Source organism: Spodoptera frugiperda, chromosome 20 (assembly GCF_023101765.2).
Source record: "Spodoptera frugiperda isolate SF20-4 chromosome 20, AGI-APGP_CSIRO_Sfru_2.0, whole genome shotgun sequence".
Lineage (NCBI taxonomy): Eukaryota > Metazoa > Arthropoda > Insecta > Lepidoptera > Noctuidae > Spodoptera > Spodoptera frugiperda.
The window spans coordinates 270370-296646 of NC_064231.1; the positions used below are offsets into that span (position 1 = coordinate 270370).

Below are 26277 nucleotides of genomic sequence, written 5' to 3' on the forward strand. Positions count from 1 at the left end.
TCCTCATCTATGCACACGTTCACACATCGTCGTATCTCACTTAATAATTAAATAATATTATAATATAATTAAATTTATTGTTTAAATTTTATGTGGTTTATGTAATTGGCACCAAGCCATGTAAATCATTCAAGTAACTAACGAACTCTGAGATAAATCGAAACAAACGTAATAACATAACAGTCTTGATTCAGTCTAACCCTTGTCTACTTACTAGTGATCTGATCTACTTACTAGTTTATTTTTTTAGATTATGTAATCAACATAATATGATGAAAAACTATTACTGTTGTTTTATTTACAATAATTGCACGAGGTTTTCACAACCCATTTTTTCGTAAAGGAAAAGAGAGGTAGAGACGTGTAATTACGAGAAAGTTTAACTTAGTACAAGGTCGCCAATTGTAATTATTATTGTACTATGCCAAGTATGTCAGGTTTGTAACACATGTGGAATTTACCTTACATATACGAAATAGATGTTCGACATTTTATAATTATTTGAAATAGAGTGAAATAGTTGTATGTGTTAAATAAATGTTGGTATTTTGGCCTATATACTCTGAGGTTGTAATAGTCACTATCAAAATCTTCCCTATACGTAATTCGTAATTACTGTTTCAATTTATCTAAAAGGAAAAAAATCTAATTATACATACCCAGAAATAAGTCAGAGGAACTAGCACTCAATAGTCAGTACACTATTTACATAAATTATCATATAATCGAACAAATTCTTGACAATAATTACAATGCACACACATGTACATTGTACATATGTGTAATTAAAATAAATTTAAAATTCCAATTGAATCAAAACTTATTTGATAGAAACGTACACAGATTAACGGTTGCATTTAAAGCTTCAACGCATGCTGAAATCCTAAGCACTAAACACTAAACAGTCAAATTAGTAGGAACTATTTCAGATAAGCCAATATTTGTAATAATCTCGAGGAACCGGACTTGTGAATCAACAAAAACTTAAAGGTCAAAGTCCTAATTGATCACATGAATTTAGTTACCAATGTTACCACCTTTACATAAGTATATGGTAACTACATGGTAAGTATTAATGGTAAAAAAAGTTTGCCAAACTTATAGAAGTGTACACTCTGAATCAATAGACAGAAAATAACGGCCAAACCTAAGCACAGCCAGTAATAAAACTACTTACTCGTGTCTTCAAGATGCTAAAATTCTAAATAAACTCAATTTTACGACACTTTTTTATGCGTGAAATGGAACAATGTTTATATTATGACTGCACCCACTCTCCATGTCATTGACACTAGAATATCCCGATTAACTGATTAAATATTTCACTACAGTTAAATCAATATTTGAAATATGGACCCAAATGTAAAAGCGTAAATCTTAGAAATATCAAAAAAGTAGAAGAAATTAACATTTCTAGTATTTATAGTAGTAGTATTTTCAGGTCATCTTGAGATACCTACTAAAGTTCAATTAACTTAACGCGAATAGAGTACAACCAATGCATATAAGTACCAATTTATTAGTTAGATATTTACTATGCAGTGATATATAGAAAATTGTAACATGTAATATTGTATTTTATAAACTCAACCTTTTTATTTTGAAACTATTGAATGTAGTTCAAAATAACTGCTGCTTGGCGGTTACAAATTAATACCTACGAACGCTTATGATTAATTATTAAACTTTACGATTTTGTTTACCAGACTACTTATCGAGTAAACACAAACACACATTAAACCTTATTTAGTTCACACCTTTACTATTTGACACTAACACACAGTCATCCACGAGCTCAAAGACACTGCTCACTCTGGAATGGTTACTCAAGGAGAACATTTTGGACTAATATTACAATTGAGTAGTACAACAGTAATTGCTATACTACACTTAATGTAAAATAGGAGTAAAAATAATAAAAACGAGTTACCGGCTTCATTATCAATACCCGATATAGTGCGATATTAGTAAATCATCAAATCGATGACATGAGGAGTCAAGTTGAAGGCGTGTGAAGTGCGATGTGATAAAAGCGCGCGGGGGCAGCGCGCGCCGCCAGTACCGAGCTCACCTGTACGCCGTGCGCAGGCGCCGTTTTTGCGCGCCGCGATACGAACGCGATACTTCACGCTCACACGCAACCCCGCGCCCCCACCCATACACTAGTTAATCTGACCAGGACATCAGCTGTCCGACTCTAACATATAGTGAATGTGCACTTGTACGACTCGGCCTGGAGGACTTACTGCCGAAATAGGACCTCGCCGGTCTGACAGATCGATCACTCAGGTGAGGCTAATCATATTATCTAAACGAGTTGCGTCGTCGGCTGAATCATGTGATGAGCTCAAAGAAGTTTGATCATACGCTAAGACACCGACAGCCTATAAAATGTCACACAATGTGGTTTTTGAAACGTTTACTTTTTTACGCACGTACAAGCAACTACTTACGAACGTGTCTTTTTAAATAATCTGCAAATGATTCATGTTGATCAAAATTATCGTGTAAGTTAATCAAATAAATTGTGAAATTCTTAAGCAATTAATTTTATGACCAAATGAACTAAATATGTCAAGTCCAAAATGATTCCCGCGATTTCGACCTCCTACCGTTACCCACAGCTGACAGGCGCTAATTAGGCTCACAGAGACTCATGTTCCCAATCGGAGGTCAAATCGTAAAGATCAAATGAAGTCAATTTAGATGAAGTACATTTTTAAAGAAAAGGATACTGCTAGTTTAATTACCATTCCTCACATTCAAATGTCGGTGACAGAAATGATAATTCCAGAAGAAAAGTTTACAGTGAATGACATCCGCTTTTACGATGCAAGTTTATCAACTTGTCGGTATGTCAATTGTATTGATAGTACTACAAACATTAACTGTGGACTGAATCGTAGAAAACATGCAACAGACTACTCACAAAGGAGCTCGGTTTTGAAGCCAAGGATCCACCAAGGCGATCTGTTGGTGTTAGTATTCCCAACGCGTGTGACGGCGCAAAGCGGTAGGCGCGTGACGTAAGGTCACCGCGCCTGGCCACTGACATGACACGAGATTAACATGCCTCCCTTGCGGGCTCACTACGAAACCAAACCACGGTGTCATCGAGGACCACCATATCCACATGCTTGATAATCTGTAAATCAGCGGCGTCTATACGTTATCGATAACTCACCTACATACCAATACATCGTAATCATCGCCATCTATAGATCTTGATAAGCAAGTCATACATTAATCACGTTTAAAACATTTCTGAAAGATAACAACACTAGTAATTGTTGCCTATACCACGACCTTCCCGTATCGGTCTTCACGTGACTAAAATAAAAATAGGAAGATCGTGTTCGAATGACGGTAGGTACGTGTCAAAATGTGCATTAATAGGTACTACATAATTCAATTGCAATCGTAACATGAACTTATCAAATAAAACTATAATAAACGGCAACATAATCGATATTATGAATGAATGATTATAAATCGAAAATGTATACAATATAACTATTTTGTTGATAAGAACCAAGAGAGTGTCGGAGGTGAAAAGTGTATGAGAGATTGTAGTTCGGTGAGATTGAATTGCTTAATTGAATCAAAGGACCATTGCGATCGACACGTAATTATTTATGGTAGGTTACAAGGCTACAAGGAAAGCTAACATCGGAAATGTCCGAAGGTCAATAAATCAGCTAAGCACAAATGAAGAACAGCGAGTAACACTTTTTCATTATTCGTGTGTCCATTGACGTCAGGGACCCTGGCCTGTGCCCGATACACTTGTTTGCATTTAATAAATCACTTTCTTATCTCACTTCGGAATGTTTGGAAATTTAATATATCCAAATATAGAGATAAATATATCAATAACTGTTTAATTGTCACGTTGAAAATTAATCTGTTCGCAAATGTGCAGCTTCTTTGCAAAAACTAACATTAGAAGAATGCACCAAACGTTTGGATTCAAAACTGGTAATATATAGGTATTTCTACATCTATTAAAAACTGCTTTTTGTATATTTGTTTGCTTTGAACTTTATTCCATTTGTTGAACGTTACAATTTTTCCTCCAACGTTAGTTCATTATCAACTTCTATGTATTTCTTATCTGCCTTTATTGCCGATAATATTTCGGAAGTAGGTACTAACTCAGAACCAGACCTAATTACATTTAACTCACAAATACAACTAGTTTTTTAGATTTTTTATAACCTACAATTTTTTAATACAAGACGAGTCTAGCAGGTATAAAAACAGTTGACACAAAATAATAAATTATTATGAATACCATAAAATCATTTTAAATATAATTAACATAACATATATCTACATATAATCCTTCCTGGTTTCTTTTTTTTTTTCAATATGAAAAAATATTGATAGTCTAATTTGTATTCTACATTTTCAACGATTTATTCCTCAATGACATATCTCAAAATCTGTTTAGTTGTTTTTGAGTTTATTACGTTGCAAAACATGCAGGTGTACACGGCAAAGAAAGATTTATTTCACTTTGGCTATTCGTAATGTTCATAATCATGACGTAATAATAATCATCAGATATTCGCAGAAAAATTATTGATTTAAGAATAATATCAAAACGTCGTAATAAGATATACTTATGAATAACCTTCCTCTACGTTCTTCTTGTAAAAAATACTCGGAATATAAAATAAATAATTGTTTACACTGTGTCAATTGTAATTATAGTCGTGACATTTAAAAGTTTAAAACATAAATTTAATTGACATTATAATTGTACGTAGCTATAGATATTGGCTTTAATTAATTGAAGGAGTTTCTTTCACAAATTCCCACTTGTATACAATGGTTTCATTAAAACAAAGGAAAACTTAATAAGTATCAGACTTGTTAGTGCAACTAGTTGCATGATACCAGATGTCGTGTATTTTCCTTCATTAGCTAAGTAAGAAGTAAGTAGGTAATTTTATTTTCTTATATCAAAATCGTATACTATATCAAAACGCTATTAAAAGTGATTATACCAAGAATAATTATTATAAGATTTTGCCAATACCTAAATTTCCGATTGAATTTTTTTTTTAAATCTCCATAGTATCATGTAACCTTTTTTTGAGAAAGACTCCTCCCGCCTTACTAACTCTTACTGGTTAAAAAGCACGCCGTTCCCAATCCTGCTTTTCGAGCTGAAGTCTCGGTAACATGGAGAATATCATGTATCCTGAAACTATATCATAATATTAATATATCCAGTGTATGCCAATACATATACTCACCTCCTTTTATATAGGACTCATATTATTATTATATAGGATAATATTTTGATAATTAAGAGTGGACTAACTTGTCATCCATGTATTTTGTGAATGTTGTGTTTGTCAAGTAATATTGTACACAAAGGCTATTTATTAACATATGTGCTTGTATACCTAATGTAAATGTATGTGTAACAATTGTAGACAAACCAATAAATAAATAAATAAACATAACTAGTGAAAAGTGCTTGCTATATTTAATATAACACCTGTCTATGTCTAGATAAAATAGCAGTCATAACATTAAGTTACGCGTAATTATATGTATTTTTATCTAAACTACAATAATTATATCAAATCAGGGAACAATGTGTAAGAAAATAACCACTGACCTACACTAGCCTTCATTGTTTGCACCTACATAGAGTAGCACCGATGTAAGTGATGTACCTACCGCTCGTAATGTGAAAATAACCTGGTAATCAGCACCATGATGAGACAGATCCTGTTTGATTTGTATGATTCTTGCCATGTTTCAACACTATCGTCTAGAATACACAATAGGTCTCGACGATGTAAAGAAGTTATTAGATAATATCATTAATGTCTACTGTAATTTTCCAAATTACATGTTTATCTAAATTAATTGTTATTTCTTTGACATCTTAAACTTATCCTATATCTGTATAAAACACTTCAAAATAGGTTCAGATGTTTAGTAGTAAATGCGTATCAAACATACATTTGCAATTTATTTAATTCTTGCATCTTGCTCTAGTTCGATCTACGCGGCTCCAGAGAGAGCATAATATTTAAATATTTCGCAACGTCTTTTATTAATAACAGAACATGTATAAAGTAGATTTCTTCTTTTGCAGTGCATCAAATGTGACAATACCTATTTTAAATTGAATATAAATAAAATCTTGAATCGTTGAAATGATTTATTAATTCCAATATTGTCTGCTGCAAATTATTTTATCAGCTCTTAACCTGTTTTAGATCAATTTAAAACTAAACAGCTATAAAGACATAAATTCACAATTGTGTTGTCGACTATTAATTTGCATCAATTAATGAAAAAAAAAATAATTATTCACCTACAGTTTTGTTCGTAAAATACTTATACAAAAAATGTCTGAATGTTTCTCGAAAACATTTTACTTAGATTATTAGATATGATACCTAAAAAATATAGGAAGGCAGTGTATCACGTGCGTCATAAAACGAATTAGCTAATTAATACAACAGGTTACCCAACCAAAGTCTAGTCAGACAAGATTGGTTGGACCGTTGGAATCAATCGGCAAACATTCACAAAAGATCCAATGTCGATTTCGTGGTTTTCTTATACTGGAAATACCTTCGTGTAAGGTCATATATCCGTTTTGCTGATACAGAGGTTGTTGGCATTGACATTCAAAATCTTTTATACTCACAAGTACTGTGATAATAAGTCTTACCAACGTAATAGTTTGCTCTTCGTGAGGTCGTGTCGCAATTTTTATCAAAACTTTTGTGTTCTTACATAATTCACTGATGGCGATCGCATTTGTATACTTTAATAATATAATGTTTTGATACTTAATTTAATCGCAGTTAGTTAAATTTGTGAATGTAATTTGTATTATACTTCTTATTTAGATTCATAATGTGTGTATACTTATAGGCATACAGCATAATTTTAATCATACACAGACAGGAGATAATACATAATATGAGACTGGTGGAAACCGATTAATTTTTAATTACCAAATTAAAAATTGAAATACCTCTAGGAAAATAAGCGAGAAAATTGTAATTGGTAATTAAAATTAAAATTTAGCTGATTCCGATCTTACACGTGTAAGGCTGGTAACTAAGTATTTCATATGTTTAACCCATCATAGAACAATAATTACATCGACAATTGAGTACGCAAACATTATATTTGAGTTATCATTAAAATGTCTGGAAATTCCAACGATTTAGAGAAACACGCAGATCGTCACGTCCCAATCATAATTGTGATATATCACGCAAAGATCTAATGTTATACTTGTAACACTCCTATGTAAATTGTAAATTCAAATTAACACGATAGATAATGTATACGTTTGGAATATGGCAAGTTTCCATGTGTTAATTTAATAAATAAATATCTTGACGTACAAAATCTCTTTATAAGGTTATAAGCTGACGCTAGGAGGAGCATAAGTATTTACTAATGTATCATTCGACTTTTTACTGAAAATAGTCACGCATCAACAGTTTTGATCTGTTTAAGGCTTTAAGTTGTTTAATTTGAATATGGCCAGCAGCGTTACGTTTAGCAAGGATAGTCATTTAATGGTGGACGAAGTGTTAGAGCACGTCCACTTCGGCCTCGCGTGTTCGGCTCACGCCTGCAAATGTTTACATTTGCGCCGGCGACGTCCATCGCACCGCAGCGACCAACGATTAGTTGCAAAATGATCGCGGCCGAATTGAGTTCAGGGTCGCGTGTGTTGCCTCCGGGTGTTGCGCAAACGCATCATACAGCGCAGCCATTTCACCAACAAAGAACACATTATTTTTTTCTTTTGGATTACACCCTATATGAAATATTAAATTAGTTTTTCTTTGCGCAATTAATTAGTTATGAAAAGTGTTACAAAGGTAGGAAAATTACTTTGTTAATACCTTGTCTACCAGTTTTACTTAACAAAGTCCCACCAAGACTGTTAACCAGATGTATGGACAGTATAAACACTCTTCAATAAGTCATTCCAATGGCAACTGCAACTGAATGACAACAATGTGACATTTGTATGTAGTGGATGTCACATATAAACGATAATCACTGCACATTCACTACCATTACGTGACCATTTATTTGTTCTCCCTTATGATCTCATTCTATTGTGTTACTTTTATCTATTTACTTGATATGTACAATAAAATAAACAGACAAACAAAAGGCTTAAATTAGCAATAACGACAAACGAGCTACTAACACTTACATAAAAACGTATGCAATAAATAACCCCTTTACAACGTGAAATTATGATTTATAATTATAATTACTTATATAATTAACCAAGAAATAACAAAAGTTTCCATAATATTTGGCGTGTACCTGTAATTAAAGTTTTGCAATCTAATAAATATTATAATGTGCATACCTGCTTATAGTTTACGCACAAACCCTTCTAATTTCATCAAAGGTTTATTTCGCTGCGTGTATTTTGTCACTTTTGTTGAAATAAGTTATTGCAATTGTATAACAAGTTGTTGTAGGGTACAGCAGGTTTATTAGGTTCGTGGCGAGTCGTGCGTTCACTAGATACAGAACTGCAGCGCGTCTAGATCGCGGGAGTTGCATTGCTCTACGCTCCACTTTCTGCGTGCACAGATTACGTGCGTAACGCCAGACGTTCCACCTCTTCTTAGATATTATTTAGGTTTTCGTAATTATCACCAAACGTACGAAACCTTTCGCTTCGGTTCGATATTTTTTCTCAAAAAATCTTATTCAATCAAACGAAAAAAAAAACAAACAAATCTTTCTAAATAATATGGAATGTTTTTACTCAGAGTGAGACCATATACATACATACCATTTGCGAAATGTACAAGGTTTCATAACACAATTAACAACAGCCTATCAACATCTCCAATGTATAGACGATAATGATTCCTCATACTTTGAAAGATTATTAAACTAAAATGATAAACAAACAATCTGCATGGTAATAATTGCAGGCTCCGTCGGCGAAGTACGGTTTGATGAAATAAATTACACCGCTCTGGTGTTTTCCATGCCAGTTTTTATCTGACATATCAAACAAAAAATATATAATGGTCTCGAAAATACCATATTATTTATATCCGCAACAGAACTTATGTAGCTAGCTAACGTGTTTAAAAGTACTTGCCTTTAAAAGAACCGCTAAAAGCTATAACTGACCATATAAGCTAAAACTACAATGGGATTCACACAAATCCTTTTTTTTATGTAAATAAGAAAAATACAAAAAGTTTTTCATTGATATGAAGGTCATGATTACACGTAGGTAATACCCATCTAACCAAATGATGGCGTTGACCATTCAATTAACTTTTTCTACGTGTATAATTTTAACCCGCTTATTTATAGCATCTCAGTAAAAAAAATCACGTCAAAACAATCGTAGGTATATTAGACACTTGTATAGCTACTAAAATTGTCTTCCACTTGTTTTTCAACAAATTCGTAAACCAAAACAACTTAAAACAAATCAGGTATTTATTAAGACAATAATTGTTATACCTATTTCCTATGTTTTATATTTCCTCAATAATATAATCGATACACCATCACGCATATGTATAAATACATTGCAAAAACATATAAATTGCTTCTATTATAAGAATGTGGGCAGAAAGGCTATCGCAAGGTAGGGTCAAAAATCAATAAAATCCGCTTTATGGCAATTCGTCCTTTGCGTGCATTATGAAACACTTTCCTATATTAGTCATGCACTATGAATACTAGTGTAAACGCATTTGTAAAGGTCAAATCATTTTTATTAACTCAACTATTTTCCGATCACAAATAAAGAACGTAAAGATTCCATAAATTTCGTTCGAAATTCTTACAACCTTAAGGAATTTGGTGCAGACTGACATAATTGACACGAAAACTGAAACTACATTTCCGATGACAAATGGTCATTGTTGTCGCGACAACCGTATTTGTCTGCAGAACATGATTCAGGGTTATCAACGTTTACCGACCTTGTTGCTGCTACTGTTTACGATGTACGTTACCGGAACATCGTCCACTCGCTATATTTGGCAACTGCATGTGATTGCCGCACATTACCGAAGATTGATAACCCTATGTTGGGCAAAGTGCACGTAATGGGAGATCAAGAGGATGCGACGTAGCGTTTCATCAGTATATCTGTAGTATGATGTCATGTTAGTCTAGATTCAGTGTCTACAACAGTATAGCTATTATTTTGTAATTTATTATCTATTCGCAGTTGCTAGCGTTGGTTGAACCTTAATTAGTAATATATTCTGCGTAGATTGATCCCTTGTTCAATTCAGCACAGTCCATTACCAGTCAAACCGGACATATTAAATATGCGTGACCTTGACAGCCGTTACTAGGCATCATCAGTCTCAATGAATTTTTAGATTTTTGACGAAACGTTATAGCTGCGGACAAAGCAGATAAATTTAATAAGTAAAGGTCACCTATCCACTTACCTACTGACTATTGCAAATATTAATATAAATATTACCTCGAAATCATTTAAATTAAAGAACGTGAATACGTAAACTAACAAAAACTTGCAATATGTGAAGGTGTTATTTAATATTTATGTAATGACAACAATGAAACGAACACCTATCAAGCAATTACCCATTGACAATGCCTCCTAATACAACGCGTCTGATGCGCGAACAATGAAAATTACCATTTTCGGTGAATCAATCGATGCCGAGGCTACTTACCATAATATCATACTTACAGTAGTACTTCTTATTACAAATTGAATATCATTGATATTTAACTTTAATAAGTTGTAAGTAAGTAATTTTTTCACAGTAATATTTTTAGTGAGTATTTTGAATAACAAAGAAGGGATTGTTAATGGTGTTCATAGTTTTATAATTCACTCTAATTAAGATAAAATTTGAACGTTACACGTTCCTTGGTCATGATAAAAAATGGTATATATCGTAAAAAAAACTGGAATAATAACTAATTGGCAAATATGTATGTTTTATGATCATTTAAGATAGAGGTACGTTTTTGCTACACAACAGACACATTATTTAAATTTTCTTTGAATACAGGAAAATGTGCTAGATAAACACACGAAACCAGCTTTACACTTGAATCTTGAATCAATGTGTGCCACTAAAAATGCTAATGTCGACACGTGCTTTCGGAGGTCGACCTCGCGCCCTTTCGGGCCCCGCTTGCTACAATTTACGGGCCGCGTAGCGTTCGTAGTAACGCGCCGTAGGTAAACTGACCACTGTAACCGGACCGTGAAATAGCTCATTGTGCCCATTATTTCACAAAATCCAACATAACTGAACTCCTAGAATATGCCCCTGTTGTTGCATTATATTGAATAGTTTACAAACACCCACTGTTTATACTCGTCATTTCGCCAGATACGTATCTAAAAACATTATGTCATCGTTATAAGCCATTAAATATTTCAATCGATCTTCTACCTACATCTCAAAATCTAGCAGACAGTACTAAGTATTAGTGTAAATATAATGTTTAGCACAATAACACGTAGTTGATACGCGACGTGTTTAAATGAATAAGATTATATCAATCATAAATCAACTTCATACGGAAGCATCTTTTCCTTGGGGAATAATGAGATCTACGTTACAATAATTACTTGATCCAGAGCCAATGTAAAGTAGAAAGAATATTGTAAAAAAATATTGAACCACGTGACTGTAAATATGTCAGAATATTATCATTGTTTGATAACCCGCAAAAGGGCACATTTTTGTGACGCCAGACACAGATTCTTTACCGCTAGCGTTTCAGCCACAATATTATGTTATGTATTAAGCCATATTACAAAGTACATGTATCTCACGCAGAAGGATAGTGATATTAGTGGCATATTTATATTTTTAAAACAATAAAAGGTTAACGTGAATTTAATACAATGCTACAATAAGTGCGGTCGCGAACCGCACACAATATGAGACGAACTATCGCTACTCTCGTGCGTCGCATCACCAACGTATCTTGAGCCGCAGAACAATAAAGAACTACATGTAAATGTACCACAATTAACAAACAACTGATCTTTATCATCACAAGCAGCGCACCACCAGCTCCCAAGTTAGACTGGGCGCTCTGAAATGCTTTCACGTTTCTCGAGCCGGGCTCCGCATCGATACATTTCAATGAAAGTTATTTTCAATTACAAAGCGGAATTTTCGACGTCGGCTAGCGTGCAGACGCGTCGGCAATGTCAATGTCGACCGATCGCAACAGATACAGCAACCACAGACGTTACTATTTGAATACAATTGTTTCAGATTAAGACAGACATTACTTATTCAGTCGGCGTTATAACATATTATGTGTATTCCACCTCACAGCTGGGTTTTATTACTTAAATTGATTGACCATTGATATAATTTTCCTGTAGACGATTTAGCAACGTCGAAATTACATTGTAAATACAATCAGTACTCAGACTGTAGATATTTCATAATTGAAGGTGTTTAAACACGATATGTTACTGAAGAGGAGTGTGCTTATGTTCCTTTTTATTTCAATGAGTATTTTTTAACGAATAATGTTGACAACATATTTTTTTAAAGGAATCTATCAAATAGTGTATTTTTCTCTATATCGATATGAAGTATTCATTTTTAAAAGGCCGGCAACGTACCTGTTACTCCTGCAACTTACATCAGGTGATCCGTCTACTCGTTTGCCATTTGCCTCCTATCCCATAAAAAAGGTATGCACTTTATAGTCCTTACGATATGCAATAACAACGAGGTGGACTAGACAATTGTACTTGGTAGATCTTGTTTGTAACAACAACTAGTTAATTATTATAAAATCACCATTTATAACCTAATACAAACTTGCATTAAGGTAGTAAATATTTCATTAGATAGGTAATAATATTCCATATTCTCAGAAATAACAACCAATAAACATGTAGATCTTATAATCCTGCTTTACTAGTATAATAATAATAGTAGTTTACTGTTTAATTATGGCTTGCAAAGACAAAGTTCAGTGGAATAATCTATCATGAAATCTTAATTACTTGACCTGTTGTATAACAGTGGCTAACAATAATGAATGTCAGGTACCATGACGCTGGGAAATAGGTACCTACCCTGATAACGATAAAGGAGAAACAGAGCGAATGAGAAATAACAAAGAATACATTCTGATTCGATACTCGATCACGGTATTTATTGACAATAGTGCATATAATTGCACGTGTGCAAATAATAGCTATTAGTTAAAAGTAACAGTATAATTGCTAATGTTACTTTTGACGTTCGGATCGTGACTTGTTTTCTTGCGGCTCACGAAATTAATGTACAGATCTCAATCCACAATCTGTGGATTAAAATGGAGTTTCTGTTAAATCATGAATTTCATATAACCGATCTTCGATTATATACAATTGGACGGTAGGGTACGATTAGGTTTCGAAGTTTCAGTATATAACAATAAATCCTTCCTTTATTACACGAAATATATTAATATATACGGTATAGGTTTGAAATTCTTTGGTAAAACAACCGTAAAACGGAAACAATAAAGTAAAACTAAGTACTCTATCTATTATGTTCAATAAATCAAATCACGCGTTACAAATGCATATTTATAGCGTTGCTTGAAAGCTATAAATTGAAGAACTGACGTTTTTGTTTTAATATCTTATTCTGTAAGTAATAATATAATGAATTCATTAAATCTCATAAATATGGCTGGCTGCCGATCGTGTAACGCATCTGGACGAAACAAGAATGTCAATAATATGGTATTCCCCACAATCGTCTGACGACTGCCCACGCACTATTGTTTCCCAGGTTAGTGAGTAATTGCAAAGTACACACTCTTAATACACAATTGTGGCTAAAATTATCTGAAGTATCATAAAGTATGACACACGCGTCACCCAAAGTCACAAGTCTTGTAAAAAATATTCAAAATGTTTAAACATCATTAGCTGCATTTTAGAAATTACCGACATGCAATTTGGTTAATAATTACTACAAATTATTGGTTCAAGTACTCGCAGTAGTACGTAGCGCCGCCTGTTGGACTCAGTTACAAATAGTGCAGTCATTAGTTTCAACACTAGCACTTAGCTACGTCGCCAGTCTTGTAATCTCAACGTAAGTGAGCGACAATCCATTTTCCTTGTGAACACAATCGATCGGTAACATCTTTGTGTTGATGACATCTTCGCTTCTTTCATAGAATTCCTATTATGCGATCGATTCTTTGTAGGTAGGAGGCAATAACTACATTAAACACTGAACACAGTAGGAATGTAAATGTAATTAGAATTCTAAGTACGTGTATTCCCACGCGACGGCCATGACGACAACGGCCTGTAAGGTACACTCAGGCCCCCAACCACTGAGTAGTCAGTCAAACGCAAAGACCCTACTCTTACTTGCCTCAACATTGTTTGACAACAACCAGCATGTTCGGACAAAGCACACTAACAACTTGCCAACTCCCAACACGATTATAGCTTCACTTGCATAATATCTCGGTACCAAGGTTTGTAATATACAATTTACTTGTACAGTCATATTAAGCAGACTGTTATGTAAAAGTTTACAAAGATAAATCATCGAATACGTTCATATTAAGTTAAACGATTCGTCTAGAATGGATTAGACACGTAATAAGTAACGCATCACTGTTGCTTAAGCACTAGACTGAAACTATAGCAATAGCATAGCGGTAAAGATTAACACGCCTAGTTTAATGTATCTGGTTACGATTGAAATAGCGAATGTCCTCATGATAAGGAGAGGTTTGTAGCGGTGTGCACTTGCGAGTGCCTCGCGAAGCCACTGCTAGTGTTACATAACTCGACGTGCAGCCAATGACCCACTTAGGCACGAGGCGATTGCTCCGTCTAATGAGAACAACAAATTATATTACCTCTATTCTAATAAGATGATCCTCTACCACTTCGGATCTAAAATACATACCTATCTATTCATTTTCACGTGATGTAAGTCTAAGCCTAAGCTAAGCAGATTGAAAACCATTCACTGCTAGATGTTACAATCGTTCATTCATAGACACAGCCTTGAATTCGGATGCGTGACCTTCACCGATAAATTGTGGAGTGAGTACAAATTGATAGCAATCGAATTACATCGCCAAAATTTATAAACATTGTTTTTTTAAGCGGGGGCGGAGTCCACAATGCAATATTAGGGTTTTTTTTAAATTGTTTGTGGGAAATACTTATTTTAATATCGTTCATAAATCAAGTCGAGGGCAATAGTCAGTTGGTACATGAACAAACAGCTTCGGCCGTCACCGGCGATCTGCTGCAACTTGCTCTGTACGAGTTGTGGAGCGTCGCATGTGTTGCAACGAACGCATTCTTCTTACAACACTGCCGACCGCTTACACAATTCTTATATCGCCTTATCAAAATATCATATTGCCTATACAATGTAATTATCCATTTAATCACAGTGTAAATAAGTTTTTAACATGGATAATCGGGGAATTGATTTAACAATTGATTGAATAGTTTTATTATCAACCTAATAAGCGACTTACACGAATAAATCTGAAATTAATTAATTTTATTGCTGTCTAATTACTTGTAGTTACTTAATATGTGAGATAAAAGATATCTCACACTGATATAAGTGGTGTTTGTTCTTAGATAAACTAAAGAATCGTGTACACTATCGCAACTTCTTTAAAATGCGGATTTCAAAATATTTATATAAGTACATAGTTTAAGCATATTTAAATCAGTGAAATATGATTTTTAACTGTTTCAAAATCAAATATAATGACTGTTGACAGAATACTTATATTAATCGTACGTTGGCATATGTCTATCTTCCTACCGCCTATCAGTTTGGTTTAGATAGCAGTAATCAGATCAAAGTTCATAGCAACCTGGCGCTCTACCTGCCTACCTACTATCTACATTAGATTTACGTAACTGAAATCAACCATATAATGAATTCGTAGCACTAATTATTATTATATCCGCTCTATTTATTTATTTATTCATTTGAATTTAGTATTAAACTGATGAAACAGCGGAAACAGATACTAAAATATATATACTTACTCGAATGCAATTAAAATATTTTAAGACTATATTTCAATTTTATATTAGATATTGCATATGGCATAAATAAATAAATACCTAATAGACATTAATAACTTGTAAGAGCCTGTTGCCTGGATTACAAGGCTCATTTACGTAGGAGGTTTGCAATAGGTAATTTCCACGGTCACAATTTTTACAAAAAAAAAAAAAACAGTTTTTTAAAACGAATGCTATGATCATAATAATATAAGGTTCGATAATTTCACTGTTTCAAATCATAGCTTATGGTCATCGGGTAACTTAAAGCCCAAAGTTACATCACATTAGTGAAGTAAGTAAGTACATAACGTTAGCACTAGACTCTGATGTTACGCTATCTCTACGCTTCAATGCATTTTGTTTACTATAAATAACTTTTAGGAAAACTACTACAGTTCAATGTCGAGATTAACGCAATACTTGAATAACACGAAATGTTGAGTTTTTGAGGCTGCTTACTACAACATACTGTAGGACTTGCTACACTTAATATACATATGACGATAATCTTATTCCTTACTATAACTAGGTTTTCCACACTCCAAGTTTCAATACTTTAACTATATAAAAGTGCTCAAAGCATGAGTAAAGTCTCGACTATCACTATAGCAAAAATTAAATTTGCACGTGCTAGCTCACTAGTTACTCGTGCTCATTGCACCAATTCGCAAGAGCTAACCAAATTTTCCAGTTGTATGATCAATGTCATTTCATTACGCATAGGTAGTTTCGACACCCAACATATATTTTTATTGCTATTATAATATTTACGCTACCGTAGAGCTACGTGCCTGTCATTCAATGTGGAAGGTGTAATTAGTCAAACTGCAAATTTAAGAGGGCGTTCTTATTTGGTTTCTTACCACATGTTTTTAGGTTTAGAAATGTTTAATCTAGGTAGGCTTGTCCGTGAATTAATTAGGAGCTAACTACTAGGTAGAGATGTTTAAATATGTGCCTAGAACTTAAATAATTACAGATTAAAAACCCTACAAACACATTCGTAGCTAAATTATAAATGTTAATGATGAATTAGCAACTTGACAAATTCTATGTCTTCCTATTTACCTACATCTACGTACCTATTTGAGAATTAAATGATAATGTTCAACAAATTCGTGTGTTTACTCACGAACTGGGAACTACAATGAGTAGATAAGTAGTATTTGGCTCTCCGATGATATGTTGATTTAATAAATGTATAACATTACTACTTCATGCCTTATGTAAAAGTAAATAGGTTGTTAAATCAAGTGAATAATTTTGCACCTTGATCCTACAACTTACTGAATACCTAACATAGAAAAAAATCTACTAAATACAAGAAACGTTTCTTCCAAACTAGTTTATTAATACTACAACTTTTTAATGTATATCTTACATTCATTGTGAAATGCCACGTATTCATACTAAGATAATAATTGTTATCATTATAAAATGACTCGGAATGACGACAATCTCACAATTTCACGTCGGCTACACCTCCCGCCATACGTATAGTTTTAAACTCGATATCTTATCACCACCTATCACTAAGAATCGTGTAGACACATAAACTAGGTCACTAAAAATATCACCTGAATATACAAGCCTGCGTAATGTGCAACAAATCTTTACTAGAACGAAACGAGCACCACATGACTATCATAATACGAAGGTTACACGCTACACAACGTGATTTGGTACGTAAAGCATTACGTTTTGTAGTTTCGTACTAAACGTGAACATGGCACAGACACTGTAACTGCTAGCAACATGTAACCGTTAATTGCACGATATTGACCATCGAGATTCCTTGAAACAATGAATAACGTCATTCATTGACATTGCAGTGTTCGAACATTACGATGTAAATTAACTGATGATTCACTTTCATGTTACTGAAATTCTTATTGGAACCTATTGTAAGTTATCGTTATCCTCGTGTTTGCCCATGTGCCATATTATTTACTGTAGCTACCCACTAAAACCAATGTTATTTATTATGTTGCTCGACTAGATCATAGGTGCCATTAAATATGATGATCATTTGAATATGAATATGAATGTTACATAAGCTGAGAACGAAAGATGCTTAATGTAATTTTATCAGGGCCCGAGCCAATTGTAGAGGTTTATCGAGTAAAACTGGTTGGCTAGTGCTAGCATACACATGTCGTCTGCAGCCAACTGGCATGGCAACCGTCACTAACGCTATCTACAAAGATATGAATATTAAACGTTATACGTAGCTCTCAAGAAATACTACTCATGTCTAGGTACATATTGGTATCTATATATTTATTTAGACAACGTTGTTATTTAAACTGTCTGATATCTTACGTATAATGTGGAAAGTACAATTTTCTTTGATTGCACGATGTTAATCAATTTGTAATTTTCTTGTTTCAGATAAGCTAAGCGAACGGAAGACAAAATTGCCTCGGAAAATTGTACCTAGTTTAAGGTGAGTAGCGACGAGTTTTGAGTATTAACGTAGAATATCGAAACCCAGCTGAAAAATAGAATCTTTGCTGTTTCTATTGAAAATGCTACAAGAACCAAGCGAATTAGATCCAATTTATTAGGTACTTTTAGGTTATTAGTCAGATTACATGTATTTTGAGAAAGTTGAGTGTGTGTATGTACCTAACGATAAGCCAGTGATAAACCTGATATTTTTTCATAAAGGGGTTAGGATGAGCATACTGCTATCTAGATTTATATTATCTATATCGCTTACCCACTCAAAAATATTAGGCTAACGGCGTTTTGTAAAAAATAAACAATCGATGCTTAGATTTTTAGGAAAATTGGTAGATACCATTATAACCTAACAAAGTAATGTAGGTACTAGGTATACTTAATATCAAATTAAGGATATATTTGCAAAGGATTCAGACCATAAAAAGTTTATTAATCTTCTATTAGTTATTGGCAACTGACGCAACTACTATCGTCAATGTTGTGTGTTTATACTTCAACAGGTACCTGTAGGTAAGGTAGGCACATCATGTCATTCACAGCAGGTAGCTAGGTGCCATTACGTAAGATATTTAACGGTCCATTGTTTTAACTGTTTCACGTCACGTAGGTTCTTAATATGTATTATAAAGATAATTACAAATTTTGCCGAAATTGATGTGAACAGCGTCACGAGTTCTCCATCTGAATACACGAATTATTTTGAAAATGTAATGTGACCTTGACCTTGACCTTGACCCTGTAATGTAAGACTCTCCGTGTATAGGTAATAGACCAATTAACCTGGAGCATACCGATTGGCCAATTGCATACGAATATAGCTATTACATAGGAACCTAACTCTAGTAGGTAGGTGAGTAGGTAGATGTAGGTATTCTACCCACAGCTTTAGACTCCTACATTACCGATATCTATCGTATTTATAAGCAGTTTAAATAGAAAATAGAAGAGTATTGTCAAATTCATATGTATAGGTTTTGCAGCCTAGACTCCGCTACGCATAGGATACAGGCAATTTTAATATAGTGAACTAATGACACATTTTACAACACTTTTGATGTATTTTTTCCGATAGTGTAGGTATAGTGCACACACACTCCGAAATTAAGTAAGAATTCTAATAATAATTATTATTATTAATTCTAATATCTGATTGAGACTTGATAGTCATTTTTTTGTTCCATTTTTTAAATGTCCCACCAAATGTCACGTTAGACTTAATATGTCTCTTCTTGCTGTTGACATCATGGGTTGACATATCCGATGTCGACCATCGAACAGTTGCGTTCCGTTAGTAGGTTTTTAGCACACACATGTCCTATTTCATAATTTCATTTCATTTTTTTAACGTTGAAATGCAATAAATTATTTAAATACCACGAAAGATGTGTGTAAAAAACTCAAAACTAAAACCTCACATAACTATTTACACATGTCTCTACCATCTTTATTTAATTATTTTTACGGTATCCAGCAATTTAAAAATTCTAGTCCCAAAATGATTACAGAACTTTAAGTTCTTCCTCAATAAAAATTCGTATTGAAGATGTTTTTATATAATTATTGAAGAAATATTATTTTTTTCATTATTCTCATTAGAACTTACGGCGCCATCTGTTGAGTTAATTTTTGGTAAATTTCCCATTCCTGTTCCTGCAACGCTGCTACCGTCTGTCAGTACGCCAAAGCCTGCTTAACCTATTTTCGTTTCGATGAAATAAAAAAATATTTGATTGTATATTACTGTCTAAATAATAACTAAACAATTTTCGTACATAATGTATTGATACGCGTGTAGTGGTTCTAATTATTCGGTCAGTACACTAAAAAGATATCACTAAACACTTGACATAATCGCGGAACGGTCTTGACGTTTAGGGGGATATTTCAATTGTTTTAATTATTTTTAAATTTATTTTCAGAAATCGACACAATGGCGCTAGGGATAATGCTACAAGCTATAAGCGATTTTCAATATTATATGGACAAATATGGAGGTAAGTTTCATATTAGAATCTACTTCACACCTTATGAAAAATCTTATTTTAAAATCAACCCAGGAACTTGCTCTCTTGTTGCAATATTCAGAAGAGTACAGATAAACTTTAAATGATTTTTATTATAATTAACAAGAAATAAGTACACTTATCTGCTTCCTATGTAACTAAAAAAATTAATAATATAAAACAAAAATTATAAAATAAATATCATTAGAAAAATATTTGAAGAGAACTGTTGAAATGGGTTGTTAGTATAAAACAAACATTACTGATATTGTAAACTCAGTGTGATCAGATAAACATAGATGCTTATAAAATGTTCCATATCTGTAAGGATGACTAGTGTGACAAATTTATCTCATGATACTGATCATATCTCCGAACACTGCCAACACACTTCCAGTTATAACAGACAAGTATTTTTAGATGACCCACTAAACAGCTTTTACTCTATGCACCTTTTGTCCAATCACAACAATTAACACATCCACTAAAATAGATTTTTATATAGAAACAAATTTGTCTATGGTTATACTATTTATTTTACATACATTGTATAATTATTGTATAAATACACATAGAATATATTTTACGCAATATCTCTGTTGAATGGAAAAATTTATGCATTTGTTTTTTTTTCAGATCCTAGGACAAATCCATGGTTCCTGATGAGTTCCCCATTTCCTACATTATTAATATGTCTAAGCTATGTCTATCTAGTCAAGGTATTTAACTTGTTTTCTATCAACCATTTATAGAAATTTAAAGGTCCCTCCATAAAACTAATTTAAATCTTATATTCTTTCAGGTTTTAGGACCACGATTTATGGAGAATAGAAAACCCTATGAACTAAAAAATGTTCTAATATTATATAACTTCTTACAAGTAATATTCAGTGCGTGGCTTTTTTATGAGGTAAGATTAACATTCAATTAACAATAGTTGTAAAAAAGGTTTTATGACACAATACTTTTTATAGTTTAAAACAAGTATTATAAAGTACTTTTGTTACTATGTAATGATTTGATTACTTGTTTAGAGGTGACAATGTTTCCTTAGTTTTGCTTGAATATAAATTACACTTTGTAATTAATAACTGCAACTGTGTATATTTTACTGCACCAAGTTGTTAGATTAGTAATTATCACTGACACTTGTGTTTTATAAGATTTGTTCTTTTTTTCTAAACTGTGTGTATTTCAGACTGATGTGTGGTAAATATTATTTTTTTCTTCTGATATTTATTTAGCTTTGTAAGTTGTGATGTTTCATTGAGTTTCAATGAGAAAACAAATTGTTATCATCTAATCAGATGTTTGAATATTTGATAATTTAACTAACAATTGATGTAGCTTTCAGATACTAATATTTCCTTTGAACTGTAATTGTAACTGCTTCTTGATATAGAAATTATAGATTCTTCATTAATACTATATACATAGAGTCGAAACATGAAATCAGATTACATGGAGAGTCAAAAATTTTGTACTTGCATTGAAATTAGGAAGAATTTTAAAAATTGTGTTGTACTTTGCGCATTTCAATGTTTTGTTTTTTTTTGTCATGCAATACTCAGAGTATGATGGGGGGCTGGCTGAATCATTACAGTTTTAGATGCCAACCTGTGGACTACACAGACAATCCCAAAGCTATTAGAGTAAGTGATGCACAGGCGTCCTCGACTACGCTCCGGGGATTGGATTCAGAGCAAAGATAACTAACCCTTGCTCACTGTATATAGTACATCTTTGTGTTTATTTAGCAATGCAGCAGTATGTTGTAAAAGTAGCTACAAGGTGCAGATGGTAATAATTCTAAGATAGGTATATAATATAGAAATAAGCATCCAAATGATTACGTATTTGGATTGTACTGCTACTAACATATTAATAGATAATAATTGTAACATTGTAAAGTATCAACTAAGTATGTGCAACATTGTTACGCTAATCCATGTCTCCATTAACATCTGAACAGTACTGAACAGCGTACTGAAACGCGACATACGGTGATGTGCGAACTATGTAAATAAGGGCCTGGTGTCGGCATGTTGTTTCAGATCGGAGCTGCTGGCTGGTTCACAGGCAGGTATAACTTTCAATGTCAGCCGGTCGACCACTCCAAACATCCACAAACAATGAGGGTGAATTATCACTTCCATTTATAACATTAGTTCCAACTCCCCAAAGCTACACTATACCGTATTTGATTACACCACAACATAAATATCTGTGTGAAGCTGCCTTTGAACTACCTACATGTACATTCATTACGCTTTGTGTTTTATTACTTGAGTCATTTATGAGTTCTTATTCTCTTATCTCTTTTCCCCTATTCACATTGGATCATACTTCTGGAACATTAGCACTAAAACATTTCCAAGGTACTTAATTAACCACGTTAAATTCGACCGTGTCCACCCTCGTTGTGCAAAGCATTTTGTTTTTGCCTATACAGTAGCTATTTAGTTAAGTATTCATTGAAATCATCAGCATCGATCGTCACCACCACGCCCATTTAATTAACATCAATTAATCAGTAATTTTCAGATTCATCATTATCATTATCCATCACGATTCATGACGCATGTCTATCAAGTATTGATAACACTTACCTAATACAACCTATATTATAATTATAACAATTAGACTAGACATACCCACATACTATACATAGAGTGCTTGCTTAAATAGATATTGTTTAATTGCTATTTGGTTTTCTCCCTTAGATTGATGAAATAACGTAAATTAGTACATTATATTCCTCTCGTCTCAATAACATTGAAATATTGAATATGAATTAAAAAAAATCAAAATCTCATAGTTGTTATGCAATTTTCAGATGGTTCACGCATGTTGGTGGTACTACTTTTCCAAGTTCACTGAATTCTTTGATACGGTAAGTTTTAATTTGTTTCTTAAACATACATCTGTTCGTCTACAAAGTTAAAGCACCTATCCTAACAGTAATTATAATTATCTACGCAAAAATCGTCGTTATTTGCTAAACCATTTTGCCCTCCATACAGATTTTAGCAATATTTTAGTCGTACTTGAAATGAACCCATCTAAAGTAGGTAACGTTATCACGGTGTGTGTTATGTGATAAGTACGTTTGGAAATACTCGATATCATATCTTGTACTATCACAAAAAGGTTCGCGAAAAGGATTCTTAACTTTGATAAAATTATATATGCAATATTGTGTTCATTTCACGTGGATTTCGCTTTGCTCGTTATTTCAAAATGTGTGCTATTATATTTGCACTAGCTACCATCGCACATGACGTTATCTTACATATTAAACTAGGTTCAACTTAAAAATTAAAACGTTATATCTACTTATTCTTTGTTTTCTAGATCTTCTTTGTACTGAGAAAGAAGTTTGACCATGTATCAACACTACACGTGATCCACCACGGCGTGATGCCGATGTCAGTGTGGTTCGGCGTCAAGTTCACGCCTGGCGGTCATTCCACATTCTTCGGCTTGCTCAACACCTTCGTACATATTATTATGTACAGCTACTACATGCTGGCTGCTATGGGACCCCACATGAGGAAATACCTGTGGTGGAAGAAGTACCTCACTACTTTACAAATGGTACGATACATCTCTATCAACTTCACCTAATTTTAGAACTGTCACGGCCACATCAATATGACTATTACAGGAATGTGACTTTATCTAAAGTGCTATTATAATCTTAATTGGTCCTTAATGTGTCAGCTGATGTACTTAAACGTTCTCTTGCTACTTTCCAGGTTCAATTCGTCGGCATTATGGTGCATGCATTCCAGCTGTTGTTCATCGAATGCGACTACCCTCGCGCTTTCGTCTGGTGGATCGGCATGCACGCCGTCATGTTCTTCTTCCTTTTCAAAGACTTCTACAACCAGTCCTACTCCAAACCTAAGGTATGTACAACCACCTTTATTTTATTATCTTCCGTTAACGTTCACTCAACCTTTGGTATAAATTACTCAAACATCTGTTGTGTTCCAGGTTCGCGCCCGATCACCTCAACCAGAGACGACAGAAATAAAAGACATAACATACAAGAACGGTTCGCTGAAGAACGGCTTCACCAACGGGCACACGAACGGCACGTTCGCGCGGTCCCGTACCGTGCTGCCGGCCGGCAACTGACGGCGGACAAGGCGCCCACCTTAGCATTCCGTAGTACTCTGTGATTCATAGCCTGAAATTATTACGGGACGTTAATATTTCTTATTTAATGCGTGGACCTTCGGGGTAAAGGTGTCGGATGTATAGAGGGATGCGCGAGCGCAGGTCCGGCCTCTCGCCACGTCGCCTCGTCAATAATAACCCTAGAAGTAGTGGTACATGTGATTTGTCTAGTGTACATACAGTTAGGCGGTATCAATGGTGTAAATTTTATTTTATTGATGTAAATGTATAGCTAGATTTGTGATCGCATAGCGTTTTATACTTTTATTATTAGAGTTAGAGTTTAGAGACCTCTAAAAGAATACAGTCATAATACTTACAGACACATGTAGTTTATACATGGTGCTTAAATGAGATAATATTATTTATGATTATGAGCTTGTAAACATTAAAACTAACATTTTCACTAGATTATAATGATTATAAACAATGTTATTATAGTTTATACTTAATTGTTTACCTCGCATCAATGGTAACGCTCTGCGAAAGTCGCTCTTATTGCTCACAGAATAAAAGATGCCAGTGTACTTTACCTTTGATGTGTGGTTAATTCGAAAACATGACCATATTTTATCAAATGTTATTAGATGAATATGAAATTGTAGTTAATTGTAATTATATTATGTTACATCTAAAATCTTTACCTAATTGGGTCACTTCAAAAATATACAATAATAACAATGTGAAACGCAATAATGTATAGTATGATAGAGTTCCACACATTTTATAGAATACTTAAATAAATGCTTAAAGTTAATGGCAGCGAAAATGTTCAATGGAATAGTCTTAAATAGGAAATAATAGCTTTGATTGTAGTGCTAAAATGTTAATAAGAATCAGTGTTTAGTTTTAAGTATTGATCAGTATTTTTACAAGCTCATGATTATCAAGGCTTATTCACGATTAGATCAGAATGGATTTTTATACCTTTTGGCGGAAGCCACCAAATTGAATATACATGATGATTTATCAACGCCGTTTGCCTTTTTGTGTATTTATAACACAGGTGTTAATATTTCGATGACAACTTTTTATTGTTGTTTATTTTGACGTGATTATTAGTTTTTTTTTTTCTATTTTAAGTACAACAAACTGTATTTTAATTTCGACCGAATGTTCAATTTAGGTTTAGATTACTATGACACTAAAGTGGTTGTGTTGGTTATTTATTTTGTTTAATTTATCTTTTATTTATACCAAAATTATGTATATTAGATCAAATCGATAACGGGTTTTATAGCAGTAGCTTTCAAACTTCCTTTTAGTCTTCCGTTTTGTTTTGTACTTACCAAAATTAAAGGTGCTTTTTGTACTCCGAATATTCTGCTTTTGTTAGCAGCCATGCAGCTGAAGCTCACCATTTTGTAAATATAAATTTTGTTTCATTTATCATATAGAAATCAATTTATGTACCTATTGTAATTTTTATACAAAAATATGCAATTAAACTATAAGTGTAATATTACTGGAATACTTTCATTTTCATTCCCTATTGCTTAAAAATGAATTCGTAATCTTAAAAAAAAGCGTAAAGTT

At 33.4% G+C, this 26277-nt stretch overlaps 1 protein-coding gene across 3 annotated transcripts; it reads left to right on the forward strand.

Moving 5' to 3' along the window:
• Window positions 1-1781: 1781 nt before the first annotated feature.
• Window positions 1782-26206, forward strand: LOC118262137 (elongation of very long chain fatty acids protein AAEL008004). Of its 3 annotated transcripts, none has more exons than XM_035573284.2 (10): window positions 1782-2289; window positions 18479-18533; window positions 20473-20547; window positions 21193-21275; window positions 21359-21466; window positions 22611-22694; window positions 23393-23449; window positions 23911-24153; window positions 24315-24467; window positions 24556-26206. In XM_035573284.2, the coding sequence occupies exons 3-10, from the start codon at window positions 20484-20486 to the stop codon at window positions 24697-24699; spliced, it is 936 nt and encodes a 311-aa protein (XP_035429177.1). In that variant the 5' UTR covers window positions 1782-2289; window positions 18479-18533; window positions 20473-20483; the 3' UTR covers window positions 24700-26206. The 3 variants fall into 3 exon arrangements, with proteins under 3 accessions (XP_035429177.1, XP_035429179.1, XP_035429178.1); XM_035573286.2 differs by lacking the exon at window positions 22611-22694 and adding an exon at window positions 22128-22208 and having other exon boundaries at window positions 2038-2289; XM_035573285.2 differs by lacking the exons at window positions 1782-2289; window positions 18479-18533 and adding an exon at window positions 20210-20364.
• Window positions 26207-26277: the final 71 nt, after the last annotated feature.